Source organism: Eumetopias jubatus, unplaced genomic scaffold (assembly GCF_037043125.1).
Source record: "Eumetopias jubatus isolate StellerSeaLion01/CBP00866 unplaced genomic scaffold, mEumJub1_p1.0 scaffold_13, whole genome shotgun sequence".
Classification (NCBI taxonomy): Eukaryota; Metazoa; Chordata; class Mammalia; order Carnivora; family Otariidae; genus Eumetopias; species Eumetopias jubatus.
The window spans coordinates 17,234,292-17,255,374 of record NW_028274819.1 but is presented as its reverse complement, the minus strand read 5'-3'; the positions used below and the strand labels follow the sequence as shown (position 1 = coordinate 17,255,374).

At 57.7% G+C, this 21,083-nt stretch overlaps 1 protein-coding gene across 3 annotated transcripts; it reads right to left on the bottom strand.

The window, feature by feature from the left end:
• Nucleotides 1–216: 216 nt before the first annotated feature.
• On the bottom strand, nucleotides 217–16,286 carry CHST1 (carbohydrate sulfotransferase 1). Of its 3 annotated transcripts, none has more exons than XM_028111381.2 (4): nucleotides 16,118–16,286; nucleotides 3,552–3,673; nucleotides 2,775–2,899; nucleotides 217–1,614 (listed from the first exon to the last, which is right to left on the bottom strand). In XM_028111381.2, exon 4 carries the CDS (start codon nucleotides 1,570–1,572, stop codon nucleotides 337–339), a length of 1,236 nt encoding a protein of 411 aa, XP_027967182.1. In that variant the 5' UTR covers nucleotides 1,573–1,614; nucleotides 2,775–2,899; nucleotides 3,552–3,673; nucleotides 16,118–16,286; the 3' UTR covers nucleotides 217–336. The 3 variants fall into 3 exon arrangements, with proteins under 3 accessions (XP_027967182.1, XP_027967181.1, XP_027967183.1); XM_028111380.2 differs by having other exon boundaries at nucleotides 2,775–2,871; XM_028111382.2 differs by lacking the exons at nucleotides 2,775–2,899; nucleotides 3,552–3,673.
• Between the last annotated feature and the right edge of the window lie 4,797 nt (nucleotides 16,287–21,083).

Here is a 21,083-nt window from a genome sequence, read left to right as displayed (position 1 = left end):
TGTGAATGTGTGAGTGTGGTGCTTGTAAACATTGTCACCATCCACGCAGAGACCCAAAAGCCGTGTGTCTGAATGGGGTGAGCTGGGGGCTCTACCCCGCTTCATGCCCCCTCCGCCCCAGTGATTCCTGTCCAAGACATAGTGCAAATTTCAGAGACAAAAAGAGGCAGAAGAAAGTGGAGGGGGGACGGGGCCTGTTGGGGGTGGGGAGGGGGAGGCAGGAAGGACACAAAGACCGGGCGGGAGAGAGAGGGGGAAATAAGGCAACAGTTAAAAAGGGTCCATTTTATCAAAACCGACACCATGTGCCCCTCACCCCCACCCACGGAGCCCTCGTCACGAGAAAGGGCGGAAGTCCCGCTCCTCCACCAGACTGATGGAGGGGTTCTTGAGCTCCTCCTCCGACGTGGCCATCTTGTAGCCCAGCTGCGCCAGCACCCGCTGGCAAGCGTTCTGGGCGAAGGCCACAATGTCGTAGGAGAGGCGGAAGCGCCACTTCTCGGCCGTGGCCGCCGAGTTTCGCACGGTGCCGTATTTGTGCTTGCCCAAGGTGGGGTCACCCCTCGTGTTGTTCTGGATCCAGCGGGCCACATGGCTGTCCAGGGGGATCCCCAGGAAACCGTAGATCTCCTCGGTCTTCTTCATGGGGTTCCTGGCCAGGTCCTCGTAACGCACCAACATGTACTTGCCCTTGAGCCACGGGGGCCGCATGAGGCCGGTGGACACGGAGTTGGAGAAGTCCTCGCACACCGTGGTCAGCTGCGTCACATCCAGGTTGTAGGGCTTCCTCCCAGTGCCGTACCAGAGCCGCCAGAGGCGGTACGTGTCGCGGAACGTCTCGCTGCGGGAGGCCAGGATGCCACGCGGGTCTCGGACCAGCTGGATGACCTTGAGGTTTAACCGGGGGTCTTCAACCAGGGCCCGCAGGTCGTTAACCTCGGGCACCCGCACCGTCTTGATGGCCACGTGGCTGCGCTCGCGACAGGCCTCGGCGGCCACCGTCAAATTCAACAGACCACACTTGCGCACGCAGTCCCCCTCCTCCAGCACCAGTTCGGGGGAGCCCGGGGGGTCGCACACGGGCCGGGAGCACAGCACCCTGCTGGCCCCGCGGCGGAAGATCCTGTCGGTGGTGTGGTTGACGGGCGGCGGCTTGATGTAGTTCTCCAGGAAGTAGAGGTCACAGTCATAGAGGCTCCTCAGGAGGTCGCGGCTGGCGCCCAGCATGACCCGCCGGTCCGCGGGGCTCTTGCCCTGGGTAAAGCGGGGGATGAGCGTGTTCTGGACGTGGTAGAGGGGCTCGAACAGGTAGAAGACGTCCAGGTGCTGGTTGAAGAGCTGGCCCACGAAGGAGGAGCCGCTGCGCGTGGTGGCCAGGATGAGGATGTGGGTCTTGCGGGAGGCGTTGTAGGCAAAGGTGGGGCCCTCCTCGCAAAGCCGCTCGGCCAGCCCCGCCTCCGCCAGCCCCGGGCAGGTGTGAAAGGACTTGGCGGTGAAGGTGCGGATGGCGGTGTACTGTATGGCGATGGAGGCCAGGGCAAGGAGGAGGACGGCCTTCCAGGAACATTGCATGGCTGGGCACCTTCATGGGGCTGCTTCTCCACCATGCGAGGTCTGCGGGCAAAGGTGGGCGGCCGTCAGGGAGCAGCCTGCGGCGGGGCGCATCACCGGGCCAGGGGCCCCAGCCGGCTCCCTTGGACGGGCTGGCCTCCAGGGGGTCCCCAGACCTCCGGGATTCCCTGCCCGATGCTCACACATGCGACTAAGGACCGAGGAGCTTCTCAGCTAGACTTTACATTCTCTGGGGACTCCTGGGAGCTTCCGGGGACCGAACAAATTGACTCCCCACATGCAGAGTTTAACAAATGCTGCAGGGGACTTCCATCATGAACCCGGAGTTCCTTAGTGGGGCCCCACTGTGCAAGAAGCTAACTTCCCCAGCTCGCACACTCAGGGGCCCAGCAGTTCCTGCCTGGAGTCATTCTCCTGCCACTGCCTATCACCCCTGCCAGCACCTCTGGGGCCCATCTGCATCTTCCACTCCCACGAGCAGGCACCGGGTTCCCCACTGGGCATCTTTTCTCCATCCCCTGCCCACCCCAGGAGGAAAAAGAGCTCCTGTCAGATGCACACTATGAGGATCCATGCACTGGGCCACGAGAGGGGGACAACTTGTCAAGCCCACCACCCCAACTTAGGGGTGCAGGTGACCAGTTACCCAGTTGAGGACTTCTGGGACCCCCACGGTCAACGAGAGTCAACTGGCCCAGAGCAGAGAAAGGTCCAGGGGCTGCTGAAAAGCATCCTTTCCCAGGCCCCAGGCACCCTCCAGGTTTGCTCCTGGCCACTGGGGCAAGGGGCAGGCGTGGGGCAAGGGGCAGGCGTGGGGCAGATGACCCCCACTGACAGCAGAGTGAACTGGCTCCTGGGGGGGGGCCCACCCCAGCTAGTCCTCAAGGGCCTCCACCGTTCAGCTCTCAGCTCTCTGCCCACAGAGCAGAATCTGCCACATGTGACCCAGCAATGGCCCCAGAGAACCAGGCAGGGTGGAGAGAAGATGAGGGGGTGGAGCAGAAGGGGCATCTCAAGGAATGGAGAAAGCAAAGGTAGGGGCAGGGCAGGAGGGCAGGGCAGGACACCAGGGAAGGTCCAGAGCAAGGTGCCAGCCTGAGCATCTGGAAGTCGCCCCCAAGAGAGGCTGGCTCAGCTCCCGGGCCCTGGAGGAGGGCTGGGGCTGCTCCCAGAGCAAAGGCAGGAAGGGCTCTACCACTCACCAAAGAGGGGCTGCTCCGAGCTGGGGAGTCCGCAGCTGCCAGGTCTCCTGGCCTAGCCGGCAGTCCCAGCCTATGCAGAGGCCCTGTGAGCAACAGACTGTAGAGAGAGAGACAGGGGAAGCGTTCTTGGGGGGGGGGGGGGAGGTCGATGTGTCAACATCGCCCTTCCCACCCCTTCCCTCCTATGTCCTGTGTCCTCACAGACTGCCCCCCCACCCCCGGGCCGGCTGACAAGGGCCCTGGTTGCTCTCCCAGACCTATCACTGATTCAGAGCTCCGGCTATCCCAGGGCCACCTTTTATCCCCTGGGATCTGGCCCCCCGACTCCTGAGCCCTCCACCCACCTCCCCCACCCCCTACCCATCCCTTCCTGGCAAGTCCGAGTCCCTCACACCAGGACCCAGTGGCAGGGAGCTGGCAAGCCTGCACCCCCAGCTGACCAAAGAGTGGGTACCCCACACAGGAACCACCCCGGGGAGGACCCCCCACCCCGCCATCCAAGGGAGTTGCAGAGAAACCTACTGGCCACAAATACCTTGAGGCCTCCCTAGCTCGGTTCAGCTCTGGTGACCAGACTGACCCAACCAGACACAGTGCTCAGCACCCAACTGTGGAACGGTATCAGAGTCAAAGTCATTCCAGAAAACTAGGCCAGAGCACAGCCCCGACTGGCTCTGCATTTCAAATCAACAGAGCAGCCTGACCCTTCAAAATTTGACTTTTTCAGTGACTCCCCAAGAGGGGTTCGGTGGAAGTCAACAAGGCAGGGGGGCTCACCCCAGACCTCCAGGTGGAAATGGCAGCTCCGTCTAGATAGCCCAGACACCGAGGCCCACTCGGAAGGGACAGCTGGGGCGGGAGGCTCTTCTTCCAACCACACCAGAGAGGAGAGCGGCTACCTAAAACTCAAAGCAAAAGTGGACCAGGGAGCGTTCCTGACTTCGATGCTGTCCGCGGATTCTAAGTTAAAACACCAAGACTGTAGCATTTTTTCGGTTAGCATCCATCGAGTACTTCCTAAGCCCTTTACCTGCATTCGCTCATTTATTCCTCACAGGAGCTTCATGTGGAAGCCAGGATTAGCTCCATTTCACAGGCAAGGAAGCTGAGGCACAGAGAGTGGGGTGACCTGCCTGAGCTCACGTGCTTCGTTTAATGCACATCTCACAGGTTCCCCAGAGCCCACGCTCTTTCCCTCTGAGGAGATTTGACCTTGTTCCTCCAGCTTACATGCACTTGGCCTTCAAACATGCATTCAATTAATGTCCCGGGCCCATGTGTAAATCGGCAAGAGAGAGACCGGGTATTACAAGGGTACAGACGATCTGTAATGTAACACTTACAGATCCTTCCCTTTGCCGTCTCGCCTTGTTGATCACGGTCTTGTTGATCAAGGCTCATGGCTGAGGGGATAAACTTGTGCTTTGTGAATATTCTTCCCACATCCCGCTATTTGGCGTGACTCCTCTGGGGGAGCGGTTCGTGGATCCTCACTTCCCAAACCCACTGTGCTGCCTAGCTCAGCCAACTCCGAACACCACGCTATTCCTTACAGCCTCCTCTGGGAGGTCAGGGTCCTCACTCCCATTTTTTAGATGGAGAAATTGGGGCTCACAGACTAAGCAAATGTGCAGAAGCAAATAAGGAATAGCAGAGACTCGAATCCCTCTATGTCAGACTCTTAGGCCAGTGCTCTGGCCCCTTTACCATCAGCTTAGCAAAGAAAAAACAGAGCTGAAGCAGTCTGGTTGCCTCTGGGAGGGGCTCAGAGCTTGAGCTGAGATGACAGTGAGCCAGCTGAGGCTCTGGATCCTAGGAGTCCTATTTTAAGTCTGAAACTCCACTCAGTACCTATAGGGAAGAGTACCATGTCACCAGGTGGCAGTAAATATGGGAAGGCCACAGTCTAGACTCTTGGTAACCTCCAGTGTGATCAGAGAAAACCACAGCCCTGACCACACCCCATCCCACCCCTACCTCACCCCAGGGCCACAGAGAATGCTGACTTCATCAAAAGGCTTCAGTGAGGTGCCCAGAGAAAACTGCCTCTCTGCATTAAGTTAGATTCTCCTGCAAAATGCGGGCTCACCCTGCCTAAGTGCCCCAAGACAAATGCCCCTAAAGACAGGTAGGGAATACCATGAATAATAGTGTAGGTAATATTTTAAAGTTATTTAAGTAAGGGTCTACAGTTGCAACGCCCTAATGCACATCATTAGGATGGACTCTTTTTGTATTTATTCGTAAAGATCTGTCAGGTATCGAGCATGACCCAGGCACTGTTCTAGGAATTATGGCGGGGGAGGGGGGAAACATGAAGGAACAAACACTTACTGGGCATTCATGATGTTTATCCCAGGGGGGATCACAGATTAGGGTACAAGGTGGAGTGAAAAACACCTCTCGCCCTCACACTAACCCTGTGCGGTTGATGTTGTCATATCCCCATTTTACAGATAAGGAAGCTGAGGCTCTGCAAAGTTAGATGAATCTCCCCAGCTCACGCTCCTAGTGAGGGGTACAGCCAGGATTCCAGCCCAGGCAGTGTGCTCTGGAGCCCATGCTTGAATCCTCCCCCTTGACCCATTACATTTAATCCCCTTTGGTCTCCACCAAGACGGGAAACAGAAGGCTGAAAGAGATTTCACTTAACTCAAAGATTCTGGTACCAAAAGGAGAATTCACCCATCCAGGGGAGCATTTAAGTTTCTCTCCCTGCCACCTCTCCCCACCCCAACCCAGAGAAACTTTTAAGGCCAGGATTCGAAACTGCTGCCTTGGCTAATAAATCAGGAGTAACTGAAGGATCTCGATGGTATAAATCCCTAAGAAAGTGGGACTCGGGTTCACAAGGTACAGTCTGAGCATCCACGAGGGGACTGTGTTCAAAGGCCCAGCCAAGGCCATCCCCCTGCCTCCCAGGAGGGCAAAGCGAGGGCATGGGAACAGGAAGATGAAGAAAGTCAGACCCTCCTAGAAATGCACCCCCTCTCCTGCCAACCTGGCAGAGCTGGGCTCAGGACTGGCCAAGCTTCCTTGGTATGCTGGAGGCATCTGCCCTGGAAACCAGAGACCCCAAGGCCAGGTCCACTGTTCCCAGGGGAGCTCTGTCCACTGCAAGGAACTCTTCAATGCCCTTGTCCTCCAAGCCAGACTGCAAGCCCCACGGCCCCTCCCTGGGCTTTGAGCAGCCTTTGGCATGACCTTCCTCCATCTCTGGGTAGTCAACATCCAGACAAGCCTTAGACAGAGGAGCCCGGAATCTGTAACTTGTGTTTGGAAGGCCAGGGAGTTGGTGAACTCCCAGCAGAAACCTCAGACTTCAGTGTCAGCCACCTTCAGATCAGGGCACAGGGTGGGAGTGAAAAACACCTCCCCACTGGAGAAGTGGAATTCAGACCTCAGGGCTCAAGCCATGGAACCACACCCACCCAGATATCACTTAGCAGGTGTGTGGACCTGGATTCACTAGTGGTCTCTGAGCCTTATTTCCCGACCCATAAAATGCATATAACCATAGTAGCGGTTGCAAGAATTTAAAGAATTTGAAGCATTTAGTCAATGCCAGGCATAGAATATGGCACAGCCTCATGCTTGGGACATGGGCTCTGGCAAAAGCCCCATTGATGGCCAGGTTTCTGAATCTCTCTGGGTCTCTGTTTTCTCACCTGAAAAGTGGGGATCATTTTAACATTGTGAGGACTCACATTTAACATTGTGAGGACTAATTAACACAGTGCCCGGCATAAAGTAGGCACTCGATAAATGTACATGACTGTTATCATCATTAAATGTCTTGTCCGCTTTGTGTCTCGCGTAAGCACCTGAGAACAGATCTTAGTGACTCTGACGGTGAGACAGACACTCTCCCTGGCTGCGGTGCCCAGACCTCTGCCTGGCAGGCCTATGCTCACTGCCCCTTCTTCCTTCCGCTCCTCTCCCAGCCTGAGAACTTTCTGTGGCTGAGCCACCGCAGCGGCTTGCCTGCTGCCCTCTAGTGGCCACAGCCTGCAGTACAGCCTCTTAACCCTGCGTTCTTGGCTGGGTTCGGAATTCGGGGCCTCTAGCTGTGGCCTCGTGTGAGGATTCAGCCAGCGGAGGTGATGTTGCAGGATGCCTTGAGGTGCGGTGATGACACCCCCACCCGAGCTGTGGCCTCTGCTCTGCGCGCCCTCTCTTCTTTACCCACACACCAAGAGGCAAGCAGCAACATGCAGCCTCACCTCATCCAGAGGGCCTGTCCTCCCAGTCTCATTCCTCATCCCAGAGGAAGGAACACTGAACTTAGTATCACAGGCAGGAATGGCCTCTGCTTTCCCTGGCTGGGTGACCTCGGACTCATCCCCTGGCCCCTCTGTGCCTCGATATTTCCACAGATCCAGCTACTCTAAGGGCCTCCGAGCTCTGATCGCTGGGGTTCTCTGGTCCCAGGAAGGCGCCATGCTCCACTTTCAGAGTCAGGACCCCGCCTCACTGCTGGCAGGGGGATGCTCCTTCGGGAGCGGGAAAGCCCCAGTCATCCTCCAAGAAGATAGCTGGGCTAGCAGCTGGACCCCATCCCCTCGGCCCAGTCCACGGCGGCCCCCGTGGGGCCTAAGAGCCAAGGGGCTCCGCCTTCTGCTGAGTTAGCCTCCCCTCCCCAGCCCCAGCTTCCACTCTATAAAACCCCCTCCAACCCAGAGCTGTGGCTTTGGCCTTTTCTGGGCCACAGGCCCCTTGGAGAGACATGGTCTCTCTTTCCAGAAAGATTCATTTGTATCCACAACTTTATACACAATCAGAAGGCTCCTGGACCCCCTAAAGCCCACCCATGGGCACCTCAGAGGCTTCAACCCCTTTACGAGCAGTATTCTCCCCTGCTCTAGGATTTTCTTTTCAACTGACCATACCCGGGAAGCCTCCACAGATTTGTATACACTGAATGCAGAGCCATCGCCCGAGATAAAAAAGCTAGAGCCAGAAAACAGATGTGCAAGGGTAGGTTGCTACTTCTTGTTTTTAAAAAGGAGATGCATGTGCGGGAGAGTATTGATATACATGCAAATACAACCACTGATCTGGTAACCCCAGCTGCCCCGGCGGGAGGGGCAAGGAGGGGCAAGGAGGCCGCGCTGGGAGGAAGGCAGCTCACACTGAGCCTCTCAGTCCCATTTGAGTTTATTAACTTTCTGCGAGAGAGCAAAGCCACCCCATCCATGCAAGACCCGGAGGTGGGGCACTGAAATCACACTGGCAACTCACTGTGCCTCCCAGTCTGCCCCCCAGGGCACTGCCAGCCTGCTCTCCCCTCCCCCACTTCCGAGGCACCAGGGTCAGAGTCACTACCTTTCGGCCACAATTGGGCTCTGTCTGCTCAGGCAGGCAGCGAAGGGTAGCAATCAGTGGGTGCTGCCGAGAAAGGGCAGGAGATGAAAAAGAGGGAGACCTCCCAGGGGACGTGGGGCTTTGGAGAGGAACGGAAGCCTGAGCTGGGGAAATGACTCCCTTCCCCACTTTTTCTTCCTAGAAACAGCTTGTGGAACTCTGAGGAGATGGGAGCGCAAAGAATAAAGATCGTGAACATGAGATTTCCAACCAGCCTCAGGAGCCAGTACGGAGGGGCCTCGCGGAGCCCCAGGAACTGGAACAAGGGGCAGGGGAAACAGGACAGGGAGGAAGGAGTTGGCAAACAGGCCTCTGGTAGAGACTGCAGAAAGGAAGTGCTTAATCCCTGGGTCTGCGGTAAGCGGTAAGCGGTAGCCAAGGCTGACCCACCAGAGATGTTTGTTTAGTTAAAGCGAAAACATATAAAACAGCAAGGCTGTTTTTTTGCTTCCTTAACAAAAAAAAAAAAGTGAGGTCGTGAAATGAGGCAAGTGAAAAACAAGGGTATGCAAGTCTGAAAGAACTAGAAGCCAGATTAGCATACAAGAGCTGAGACACTTCTGGGCTACCCAGATGGATCAGAGCTACCCGGTGGCCAACGGGAAAAGGGAAATATTTCATTTCATGTTTCATAGGATCCATGAGATGAGAATTACACCATCTGCTCAAGAGATGCCCAGCTACTCCTGGTACTGAATCCAGCAAAAGATTTCTCCTGAGGTATCTCCTAGAGAGAGCCCTGAGTACAGCGGCCATTCTCAAGAGCTTGTACCTAATAAGCCCGAGGACAAGCTTCATGGGGCTGTGTTCCAGAACATCCTTCAAGGTGAGCGTTATGCCAGCACATAATTCAGCCAGTGCAACCTTCCAGGGAAGGAGTTCCCATGGGGTCCAGAATCAGCCTCTGTGGTCTGGGTCAGCCCAGGGGAGATAGGAGGTAATAGTACTTCCCTTTGGGGTGACGTCCCCACAAGTTGAAACACTGGGAGGCCTGCGGACCTTCTCCCCAGAATCTGCACCAACACAAACAGGGTGTTTGTATACAGTCTTTAGAGTCCCCGGGCCCTGTACCTGCCCACGGACCCCATAGGCAGAACCCATAGTTCCTTCAGGCACCTTGAGTGCAGCAAGTTCTCACAGTCGGGGTTCCAGAAAGTGACTGACTGTCCACCAACTTTTCACCCTCAGCAGAGAAACTCAGCTGCCTCTTAGGAGCTCTGGTATCTCCAGAGCAGATCCCTCTGATGTCCACACATAATGACATTGGAGACCCCCCCTTGGGTGCCTCAAGCGTCCTTGAAAAGTTACCCACAGGTGTAACTGGGTGGTGGTTGGGCACCCTAGCTGTGGGGCCGGACAGGCCTGGGTTTGAACCCCACTGCTAGGGCTTGATAGCTACAAGACCCTGAGCGAGGCACTTAACCTCTGTAGACCTCAGTTGCCCTTAACTGTGAAACGGGAAAGATAGTCACAGAATCTTCCAAACATCTGGATTATGAGACAGAAAGCCAAGAAACATCAAGAGCCTAGCACAGTGCTGGGCACAGAGCAAGTGCTCATTAAGTAAGAACCAGTAAGAACCAGGAGTGTGATTTCCAAGGGCTACTCAAGCCTACAGACCAGCTGTAATGGCCTGAAAATGTTTAAGGAAGTTAAAACAGATGCCCCAGCCTCCTCCACCGAAGCTCGCACAGCCTGTGTGGTTGGAGACACTTGCTGTCGGGGTGGCAGAGACTGCCTCGCGGTCCTGCTGCGGGCCCAGCGGGTTGGCGGGGTCCTGGCCCGACCCGAGGAAAGTTTTCCCCAGCAGTGGGGAGAGTGACTGACCTCCTGGCACAGGGCCCCAGTGTGCCCGGTGCCTCACAGAGAAGGAGGAGGGATGAGTCAGAAGGGCCTGTGGTAGGCGGACCCTTCTGCCCCGACACTGGGCGGAAAGGCCCCGGTTTCCTGTCCCCCACCCCCCCACCTCCCTGCCACCACCCCTCCTCAGCAGCCACAGCCAGAGTCGGAATAGTACCGAGGCTCCACCCCCCGGATACCGGGGCTTCGGCCCATCCTCCCAGATTCAAGGATGGGAAACCTCCAACAGGAGCTAAAGCACAAGCAGCTGCTGCTGGAGGGGCTGGCAGGGGGGCCGTCTGTCCCCAGACGCTGGAGTCTCCAGCCTCCTCCCCAGCTGGCCCCTGGGGAGGAGGTCTGAGCATGGGAGAGGCTCACCTGAGCCTCTCACACGGTATGGAGGGGGCTGTGGGAGCCCATACCCAGAGATGACCCCAGTCCTGGCTCACCTCAAGTGGGTGCTACCCGCAGGTACCACTGCCATCCTCCACAGGTGAGGAGCGAGCAGTGAGGCACGGACAAATGAGGGGGTTGATCTAGGTGTGTGCAGCTGGTCTGTGGTGGGGTCCAGATTCGAGCTCAGCTCTAAGGACCCCCAAGCTCTGGCCCTAACCACAATACATAAGCTCCCAGGCCATGCCCGCGAGTAAGAGCATCATCCTGCACCTGGAGACTAGGGCAGGGACAGGGTGTGCCAGGGCCAAGATGTCCGCCAGGGTCCCGGGCATCCACCCTGACCCAGACCTGGGCTCACCCAACACCAGTTGACCGTCTCTAAGGATCAGGTACCTGGGGTGCCAGCTGGAGGGACGGGGGCTGCCTAAGGCCCTGCCTGCCTGATTCCCTGGCACCCCAAACGGGTCTGTGCCACCTCACCACTTCCCAGGGGGCTCTCCCTCCCCAGCTGAAGGACAAAAAGGAAGATTATCAGGAAGACTGGAAGAGGTAATGGGTGTGGACACGGCTGGTGCAGTATCTCCCGGCTAGGCAAGGAGAGGGAAGTGTGAGTATTCTCTTGGCCAGAAAGCCCAGGAACGTCCAAATCCTATGTAGCCAAGAGGATGCCAAAGAATGTCTTTATTCCCACCTGGCCTGAAATGGTCTAGAATGGGGTTTAGGGTTTGGGCTCAAGACCAGGATAAGGTCTCCCTGCTCCCTAAGCCTATAACTTACCAGTAGCCCACAGCTAGTCGCATGGATGCCCCTGTGCCAGGATGCTGGTGAGGCTCACCCTGTCACCCTTCTGTCTCCTGGACGAGAAGTGTAGGGAGAGCCACACAATGGGAGCCATCCATCTGAAATCGGGTGAGTGTCTCTGCCCGCACATCAACAGGGACCTTGATAGGACATAATGGCTGCTCGCTGAAGGCCTAGCCCCATGTGATGAACCTTTTGTGCCCCACTTTATTGGACCCTCTCTCCAAGCTTGGGAGTAAGAACTACAGCTGGATCCATGACACAGGTGACAGACAGAGGCTCCCAGAAGTTAAGTGACTTGCTCCAACAGCTCAGAAGTGGCAGGGTGGGGAACTAGACTCAGGCTATGGGGCATTGGGTGTGAGGTCCTCAACCTCTCCCAGGTTCTCCCTGAAGGCTTCCGCTCCTTCGCCCTCTGACCGCCTAAAACCCTCTGTCTGAACCACCCCAATTAGCTCTCCTGACCCTATACTTATGCCATGAGTGGTTAGGAGCAACAAAGCAGCAGGCGAAACCCAGACCTTGGGTCCTGGACAGCCTTACCCTCTCTGATCCCCAGGTACCCGGGGAGGGGAGCCCACACCACCTCCCAGGGCCGGGGAGGGGCTTAAATGAGCTCTGAGCATAGTGCCTGGTTCAAGGCAATCACTCAATTAATGATACCTTCAGAATGCTGGCTGCAGACTTGTCTGTCTGTCTTGCTCATCTGCCTGCAGAATCCCTGAGGGAGAGCAGCAGGCCCTCCATCCATCCCTCGCTACCCAGCCTGGGGCCTGCAGCACACGGCCAGGACTCGATGGGCACGAAAACACTCACTGCCCCCAGCAGACCCGGAGAAGGGAAGAGCTGTGCCCCACCCCCCCATCCCAGAGGAGGAGCCGAACTCTCCCCACAATTCCCAGCTCCCAGCCTTCCAGCTCTAATCAAGGAGCAAACACAAAGAGGGAATCTCTAAACATTTAGAAAACGCGGGAACTCTGTGCCCCCACGTGGCGCCGTGGGGATTTATAAAGAACAAATCATGCCTGACAAACTTGATAGCTTTCTTGATAGAATTACAAGACCGGTAGATGAAGGAAATGCAGGCAGGGTAATATATCTTGATTTTTAGCAAAGCATTTGATACAGCGCCTCAAGTAATCTTACAAAATTAATTCAAACAGACTTGGCCCTAAGCACTTGTCATGGGGCCGAAAGCAGGAGGGTGTAGGTCCCAAGGGTCCTGAGCGAAGGAGGCGAGCCCAGGGGGAAGGGGCTGCAGGACAGAGTCTGGGAGTGGGGGCAGGGCTGCCCAGACCCGGCACTGGGTCAGATCTTATCCGACATCTTCATTAATGATCCTGAGAGAGGGAGTAAACAGTCCGTTAATGAAATTTGCAGAGGATATTAAATTGGAAGGTGTTGTGAACACCAATGAGGACAGCAAAGCGGTCCAGAGAGACCTGGCGGGGGAAGAACCTTGGCAGGAAACTGCTATTTGGTGGGGGTGGGATGGGGTGGGGTGGATGTGTGGGCTGGGCAGCACCTGGGGCCACCCAGAGAGCCAGGGAAGAGGGAAGGGCATCCCCAGTACTGGGGTGGAGCTGGGAGCAGCCGCGGCTAGCCGGGGTGCGGGTCACGGGAGCAAACCACAATCTTGGTTTTCCCATCTGTAAAACAGAAGAAAGGGCTGGTAGATATGGAGGGGTCTCAGACAGCTGGTCGTGATGGGGCGTGAGGGAGGGAGCTCAGAGCTGAAGCCCACCTTACAGGAGGGGAGCAAGGGTTATCTGCAGGCCAGGGAGAGGACGGTGGCAAGGCAGAGAAGGGCTGGTGAGGGAGACTGGCTGAGCCATCCGTAGTGCCCCCAATGTCCCCGAGCCAGGGCTCTGACACTGCCGGGGCAGGTGCTGCGGGGTAAGGGGGCCCCCTCTCCCAGCTGGCTGGACAATGACACATCCGCTGGGGGCTCCGGCTAGAGCCCCGAGCTGTCCAGACTCGCAGGGTGTGCTGGGAACACTTCGGCAATAGAAGTTCTAACCTGGAGGGTGGAGTGCGGGAGGGCAGGGTCTGTTTTCTTTCTGGAGAGTTCCTGATCCCACTTTCATCAGGAAGTTGGGGCCTCGCCAAAATCAGGAAGAGCTGCCCCACCCCAGACTCTTCTCTCTCTCCTCAGAGCCTGGACCTGTCCTGCCCCTCTCCCTCTGGCCCGATCCCAAGGAGGCTGAGGCAGAAAGCTGCCCATCCATCTGGACTTGGAGAATTTGTTCCCACAAGGCTCCTAGACAGGTGGGGTTTGAACAGGAGCCAGGCCTCCCTAGCACGGTGACGGGCCCTCAGCAACCTAAATAAATGCTTTGTGGGAGGAAGAAGTGGATGGCTGGTTCCCAGCCGGGGCAGCTGGGGGAGGCTCTTCCAAAGCAAGAGGCCAGCCCTGCCTGATGTCAAGACCACGTGCCCAAGAGGATAGACCCAGGTGACCACACAGGCGGTGCTCCTTCCAACCCCCTGAGTTAATAATAATGACACTTACTGAACATTCGCTATGGCTCCGTTATGAGTGAGCTCCTCATATCAACATATTTAACCTTCACAGCCCCCCCCCCCAAGAGGTAGGTGCTCTTTCCTCCCCATTTCACAGAGGAGGAAAGTGAGGCATAGGGCGGCAGCGATGAGCCTGGACACCTAGCCAGGAGGCCCATGCAGAAGTAGCAGTCTGCCAAGAGCCGCAAAGGAAGCTGAGCAGCTCCCGATGGGGGGACCCCAGTGTGGGGAGCGGCAGCCCCTCCTGCAGTGACCCCAGAGCCTTGCCCAGCCTCTCCCGGCCCCCATCAAAGGGAGTTGGCCCAACTCCTGCCACACTTGTGGAGCCCGATTTTACTATATGTTTCTCTTCTCCCCCACCACTGCTGCGCTACCCGAGTCCTTAGAACAAGTCTGTTTCCATGGAAACCATACAGTGACTCAGGGCTTCGGGACCTTCTCTGAACCAGATTATGAATATCGAATGCTTCCTCCCCGCACCAATGCAGAGTGAGTTAGAAAAGTAAAAAGAGAGCCACAGTGGGCAAAGGGAAGGAGACAGGGGCGTAGGCAAGGGGAACCCAGACGGGTACAAGCCTGCCCCCCACCCATGAAAACCAGCCTTCTGGGCCCCTCTGCAGACTCAGGGGAGCACAGATGTACATCTGTGTGTGTCTGCAGCCAGCAAACACGACCCCTACATCAGCACCATGAGCACCACCCTTCCTCGGGAACTAAGACCCTGTGGGTGGGGGACAGGGAGGTAAGGGGGATCTGCATCCTTCCTACTTGGGGCGTGAATGTGGCAGAGGTAGCTGAGAGGCCAGGGAGGAGGAAAGCTGTCTGCAAGAGGAGCTTGACTTCCAATGTCGAGGAGGAAACCTCTGGCCAAAAGCACTGCAATATTTAGCAAAGAGGGAAATTTGGATTTTCAGGGGGAAGTGTGTTTCTGCTTTGAGATGAGGAGGCTGTTAAGTATATGTGCCAGGAGGGGGGCGTGACCAGGATTTCAAAGCCCCAGCAGGGTTGTGTGGATCATTAGCAGACACTTCCTCCCCGTTGCCCCCACCCTGGCCTGGCCTAGGGCAGCTCACCTGCCCCAGTGGAGACATAGCAGGGAAATGAAAGTTTGTAGTGCCAGGCTCCTGGCCTCCCACAGGGGGCTAAGGCCCAAGGGCAGCAAATCCACCCCCTCCTTTCGCCAGCTGTCCCTGAAGACCCAGGAAGGAGGGGAAGAGAACAGGTTGGCGGCTTGATACCTCCCTGGTGAATCCAATGTGTGAGTCATGTCGGTGAGAACACTTGGAAAAAAGAAACAGGGTCATGGTGATGCCTGTGAGTGTCCCCAGTTGCTGAGGACTGGAGCCTTGGAACCGCCTGCCCAGGTAAGGTCTCTGCCTAAGACAGCCAGCCCCATCGTAAGGGATCCAGAAAGCCCCAAAGATGGGTACCTGGTACCATAGCCCCCACCAGCTTTCCTCTTAATACCTACAGTTCCTTTGGCTTGCCAAAGCAGCTACTTTCCCATCCAGGGGGCCTGCCCCCTGCCCCTAATCCTAGGTCCCCTCCGCTCCCTGCCCTACCAGCCCTCCAAAAGATGCAGGGCTCAAGGCTGTCCTTCTTAGGAGCCTCCTGCTTAGGAACAGTGTTCAAGTCCGTCGGAAGGAAACCTGCAGCAGAGGTGAGGAACCTAATCCTGGGAACCCGCAGGTCTGGGATGGGGGAGGGGGCACCCTGGGGCATGGCAAATCAGGCCAAGGTGCCACCCTAGGACGATCCTCAGGTCTTACCTTTTAACCCCTAACATCCTGGCCAGGGCTACTCAGGGCTATTACTGTGAAAGCAAGCATTGGGTTCCTGGAGCCTGGGAGGGGCTGCTCCGGGGTGCAACCCAGAGAAGAGCAGAAGGGTAGTTCTGCCTTCCCGTAGGGGTCTCTGCACCATCCATCCGGCTCAACGGTGAGTGATTGGTGCGGGCTCGGAGCCGGGCCAGGGGCAGGAAGCCAGGGGCAGCCCCCTGCCTCCGGGCGCAGCCCTGGTTTGGAAAGTTGGTGCAGGCGTGGGACCTCAGGGTCTCGAGGCGCCTCAGCAGCCCCGAGCCGGGCAGACTGTGGGACGCTGAGCCCCGGGCAGCCCCCGAGTGCGCTCCGCAGCAGCGGGGAGCGGGGCGCCTCGGGGCCGCCGCGCGTCTCAAGTTTGCTGCCCTCGCCGAATGGGGGCGGGGAGGTCTGGGGGGTCGCGGCGTTCACCCGCCACCCGCCCCGGGGAGCCCTTCCTGCGCCCAAAGCGCTGCTGGCCTCCACCCCCGCCTCCCCGGCCCGCACCGCCGGCAGCGACTGTCCTCGAGCGGAGGGGCGTCTCCCACCGCGCCCGCGCCCCTCCCGCTGCTGCGGCGAGGGTCTGCTCCCGCCCGCCCGGGGCCCGCCGGGCCCGGCCGATACCTGGTGAGGGGCGCACCGGGAGCCGCTGTAGCGCCCAGCGCCGGCTCCATCCTCGGGTCTGGAGTCAGGCTCGCCGGGGGCCGGCGGGTGGCGGCGGCGACATCGGCGGCGGCATCCTCCGCCTTCCGCGCCCTCCTCCTCGGCCTCCCTCCTCCCTCCTCTTCCACCGCCTCCGCGCGCCCCTCACGGGCCCCTCTTCATGGCCCGGGGGCGCGAGCCCGGGACGGCCCGGCCAGACCAGAGCGTTCTCCCGGGCAGGGCGCGGGACTGGGGACCCGGGCGCGAGGGCCCGAGGGGCGCCGGGCCAGGGGCCGGGACCCAGCGCGCCGCAGCCCCGGGCGCCGGAGGAGAGCAGCAGCCGCAGGCGCCGGAGCCTCTCGCCGAGCGCCCGCCCGCCGGCCCGCCCGCCTTGCGACCCGAGCGCGGAGCGGCGGCGGCGACGGCGGCGGCTATAGCGCCGAGCGAGCGGCTGGAGCTGCGGTCCGGGCTCCACCCCCCCGAAGCCGCCCGCCCCTCGGCTGCCGCCCGCCCCCTGCTCTTCCCCACCCCTCCAGCGCGCGCCCTCCCGCTCCCCGCGCCGCCCCGCGCGGCCCCAGCCTCCAGCGCTCCGGACGCCCCTCCGCAGGCCGGCTCCCGAGCCAACCCCCACCCCCCACCCCACCCCCGCCTGGAGGGAGCCACACCCACACCCCGGGGTTCAGGGGGTAGGCTAGCGAGGGCGGGGGCTGCCCACTGACACCTCTTCCCATACCCTCCCAGCCCTCCCACCGAGGGCGCTCACGGAGGACCTTCGGCCTGAGTGCCCCCCAGGAAGTCCGGCTGGAGCCCCAACCTGGCCCCGGGCCCAGATGTCCTCTACCCCGTCCCCAGCCAGCACAACGGAGGGACTCCAGAACCCAGAACGGGAGCCATCCACCTTTCGGTGCCAACACCCCCAATACACACCCCTAGCCCGTTACCCTCCACCTTTACCTCGCAGATGTGGAAATGAATCATCTGCCCTGCTCCAGTTGTGCCTCTTGGGAAGGGTCTGGGGGTGGCTTGCGGGGGGCAACCCTAGGTGGATTTGCTGGGGACAGTCTCCAGGCCAGTCCCACCCCCTTCCCACCAAACTGCCGCGGGCACTCCTAGGTGGAAATGTGCAGCCACTGCAGCCCTTCCGGAGGGGAGGTCTGCGCTCACAGCCAGAGCCAGTTCTTCGTTCTTTGCACAAATATTGACTGAGCATCTCCCGAAGGCCAGGTCTACATGGGCACCAGGGACTCATTGGTGACAAGACAAACGACCCCTGGCCTCTCCGGAGTGGAAGGGAGAAGCAGGGGAAGCAGGCCGAGAACCACGTGATCAGCAGCCCCTGGGCTGGAGAGCAGGGCAGAGAATCCCAGTTCTGCCCCTACGGAGGCCTGTTTCCTCATCTGCAGAGGGGTAGGTGGTTGTACCAACAACCCCGTGCTGCTCCTCAGCTGCGACCAAACAATTATCTTCTCAGGCCGGGAAAGGCAGTCAGCTTCCATCTGCACCCATATCTGAATCTCGGATTTCCAGCTGTAGCCTCTCCATCAGTCCCGGACTCGCCCCAGAGCCACGGAGGGTTTGAAAACTCCAGGCAGCCGGGGAAAGCCTTGGCACCTGTTTCCTGGTCCGGATAATGGAGATCCTGGTCCTCACCTCCTGGGACCAGATGGTAAGATGCATGTAAGCACTCAGCACAGTGTGTGGCACATGGCGAGTGCTTAATAGGTGCACCCTGTTGTTACTGTTACCGGCTGGTGGGTGTTCAGGGTAGCCGTCACTCACTCACTCACCCAGGGGATCATGGGGGCCCTTTACTTCTCTGGGGGACCCAGGACTCAGACCATCGAGAAACTCTCTCCACCTAGAACCAGATGGTAGGAAGGCCCCCGCCCCTAGGATCCCACCAGACCAAGGGTCATTTGTCTTGGTCACAATTGCAAATTGTTAATTGTAAATCCGCCCCCCCAGCCCATCCACCTCGAGTCTGGCAGTGGATCCCCATCAAGCCGGGGTGTGACCCAGTGTGATCCCTGATCATCTCTGGTGTGTTTTCCTGCCCTGCCTCTGCCCCACCTGCCCTCCACCCACCACAGCCAGGAGGATGGCAGTTCCGGTCCTCCAACCCGATTTCAAGGTGACTAGATCCGCTTCCCAGCCGGCCCCCCACAGAGTGACAGTGCTCTGGGATGGCTCACAAGAGTGCTGACCTTCCAGAAGCAAGGACTTTGTGTTTCAAAATTCCATTTGTCGCTCTGTAGAAAACCAGCCTCTAACAGCGCAGAGCTGAGCCATCAGAACCTGCACTTTCACCCAAAGCTAATCCCTCCCTGAGACTTCGTTCGGCCTGACAAGAATAGTCAGGGTTTAGAGAACACCTCTATCTCACACTCTCAGATCCAGCCCCTCATTTTTCAAATTCTGGTGTATTTCAGGTGGAAAGGAGGGAAATGTACATCTGGCTGACATGAAAAGATTGGTGTGGTTGTAATGTAAAGACAGAGTGGAATTTGGAATTCTTTTTTTTTTTTTTAGATTTTATTTATTTATCTGACAGATGGAGAGACAGCGAGAGAGGGAACACAAGCAGGGGGAGAGGGAGAAGCAGGCTTCCCACTGAGCAGGGAGCCCGATGCAGGGCTCGATCCCAGGACCCTGGGATCATGACCTGAGACGAAGGCAGACGCTTAACGACTGAGCCACCCAGGCGCCCCTGGAATTCTTTTTTTTTTTTTAAGAATATTTAAACTCTGAAAATAAACATAGGTCCTGGTCCCAGGAACACCAAGATTCTGTTTCCAGTTTCCTGAAATCTCCCAATTAATAACAAGCATGTGTGTTTCATGTGCACCTACTCTGCGCACTGTACTGTGGCAAGTGACATGGTGGGGGACCGGGGGGCGGGGGGGGAGGAAGAGGCAGAAAACAAAAGCAAAGACCTTTGCTTGGGGAATTGGGATCCCAGACAGTGAAGTGGGAAAGAACCTTTGTGGCCAATGTGATCAAGTGCACAATAGGTAGCCTTGGAAGTCAGAGGAAGATGGAGCCTTGGGGAGTTGTTCAGGGAGAGCTTCCTGGAGGAGGCAGCAGTTAAACTGAGGCTTGAGGGATGGATAGGGTATAAAAAAGCAAAAGAGCAGGAGAGCCTGTGAGAAGCAGCAGTAGCCAGACGGCTTATTTGTGTGATAATAGAAAGGTTAATATTAGTGGCTAATGTTTGAGGTCTTACCTTGTTCCAGCTGTGCTGTTTGCTTTGTGTGGATTATTTTGTTTAACCTTCAAAACAACCCTAGGGAGGAGGTGTTCCCATTCCCACTTTACAGATGAGGAAACTGAGGGCCAAAGAGTTTAAGCAGCTTGCCCAGGTTTGCAGAGCTGATGAGCAATGGAGCGAGCCATCTGGCCACGCACACTCACCCTCTGCCGGGCCTCAGTCAGCCAGCCCAGCTAGTCGGGGTGCCCGCAGGGAAGAGCAGGAGGAGAGGGCCTTCAGAAGCCCCCAGCCCCCAGAGGGGTTTTCCTGAAACAGAGCCCCCAGGCCCTCCTGGAGAATTCTAATATGAAGCATGCTCTTTCCTCTCCTCAGCATGCGGGCACCTGGGTGTCTGGAAATTGGTTAAGGGATTTGGGGGCTCAAGATTTCAGCTTTTTAATATCTCTTGCCGGTCCATCCGGTGGCAGTCTGTGCCACCCACCTTGTGATTTCGGTCTATTCTGGGAGATTGATGGCCCAGGCTTTGATTTAAGATGTGCCGCCGCGGTCCTCAATTTCCCGTCTCACTGGTGACGCTGACAAGGCAGCGAACCCCGGGGAGGATGGCTCCTGGCTCTTCCCAGACTGCAGGCCTGAGAGCCCGCGGCACCTGTAGAGAAAGTTCTGACCAGAAAATCTGGGTAGAGGCGGGCAGGCCCAGTGGACCTGTCCTCTGGAGCCTCAGTTTCCCCACAGATGAAACGGAGGGCCTGCTGCTGAGGAGGCCCGTTCGGGACAGTGGAGGAGCCCTCGGAGGCGAGCTTACCCAACTCCCTCATTTCATAGATGAGCAAACTGAGACCAAGAGAAGTTAAGTGACTTACCTTAATTTCCTATGGCCACGCAGGAAGTCAGTTGAGTCTTCAGTTGGGTCTCCTCCTACTTTTCGAAGAATACGTCTCTTGTATACCTCTTCTTATCCCCTACTTCTACCCTGCTCTGGATGAGTTCCTCTTCTGGATAAATCAAGGGACCTGAGCTTTTTGGGGGTTGAAATAAAACAAATGTTTGAGGGTCTTACCGCGGGCCAGGCACTGGACTGGTCCCTCAGATATATGTGATCCCAGTTTTTCCTCATAAGATCCCCGCGCATCCCTGGGCACAGAGGTCGCCAGGCCTTGCCGGCTCTTGGATTCAGAAAACCACATCATTTTGGCAAAAATTCCGGAATTCCTGTTCTTGCCCTTTCTTGCCCAATCAAGTCCTCAGCTGAAGCCCCTCGAGAAGCCACCCCAGTGGCCCACCTTCCGGGGTTTCTGTGAATCCCTCAGAAGAGTAGAGTATTGCTCCTAGACCAGCCTATGTGCTGCAGCTACCACTGGTCATCTGTCGAGTTTGTCTGCTCTTGCTCTAGAACTTGCCGGAAGCCACAAGGTGTGGCCCTACCTCCCGGATGAGAACCCTGGTGGGGAAGCTAATGTCCAGGCGAAGGGGTGACTCCTGATGCCCCCAGAGCCCCAGACCTTGGGTGGCCAGAGGCGAGGAGAGCAGCATCTTCCCCAACACAGGAGTCCGAGGTCCCCAGGGCCAGGAAGCACAGCTGCGTAGGCCCCAGAACCTCTCGACCAAGAGACTGTCCTGCTGGTGACTGCACCGTCCAACCACTGGCCTCGAAGGCAGGCTAAGGGGCCAGAGAGGAGGACACCGTTCCCTCCTTACTCTTTCTCTTCTTGGAGCCACTCCCAACAGACAGTCCCTCTC

Bases quoted from the DNA above. Each gene is read 5' to 3' on its own strand.
- CHST1 (XM_028111381.2), bottom strand. From the start codon at position 1,572: ATGCAATGTTCCTGGAAGGCCGTCCTCCTCCTTGCCCTGGCCTCCATC.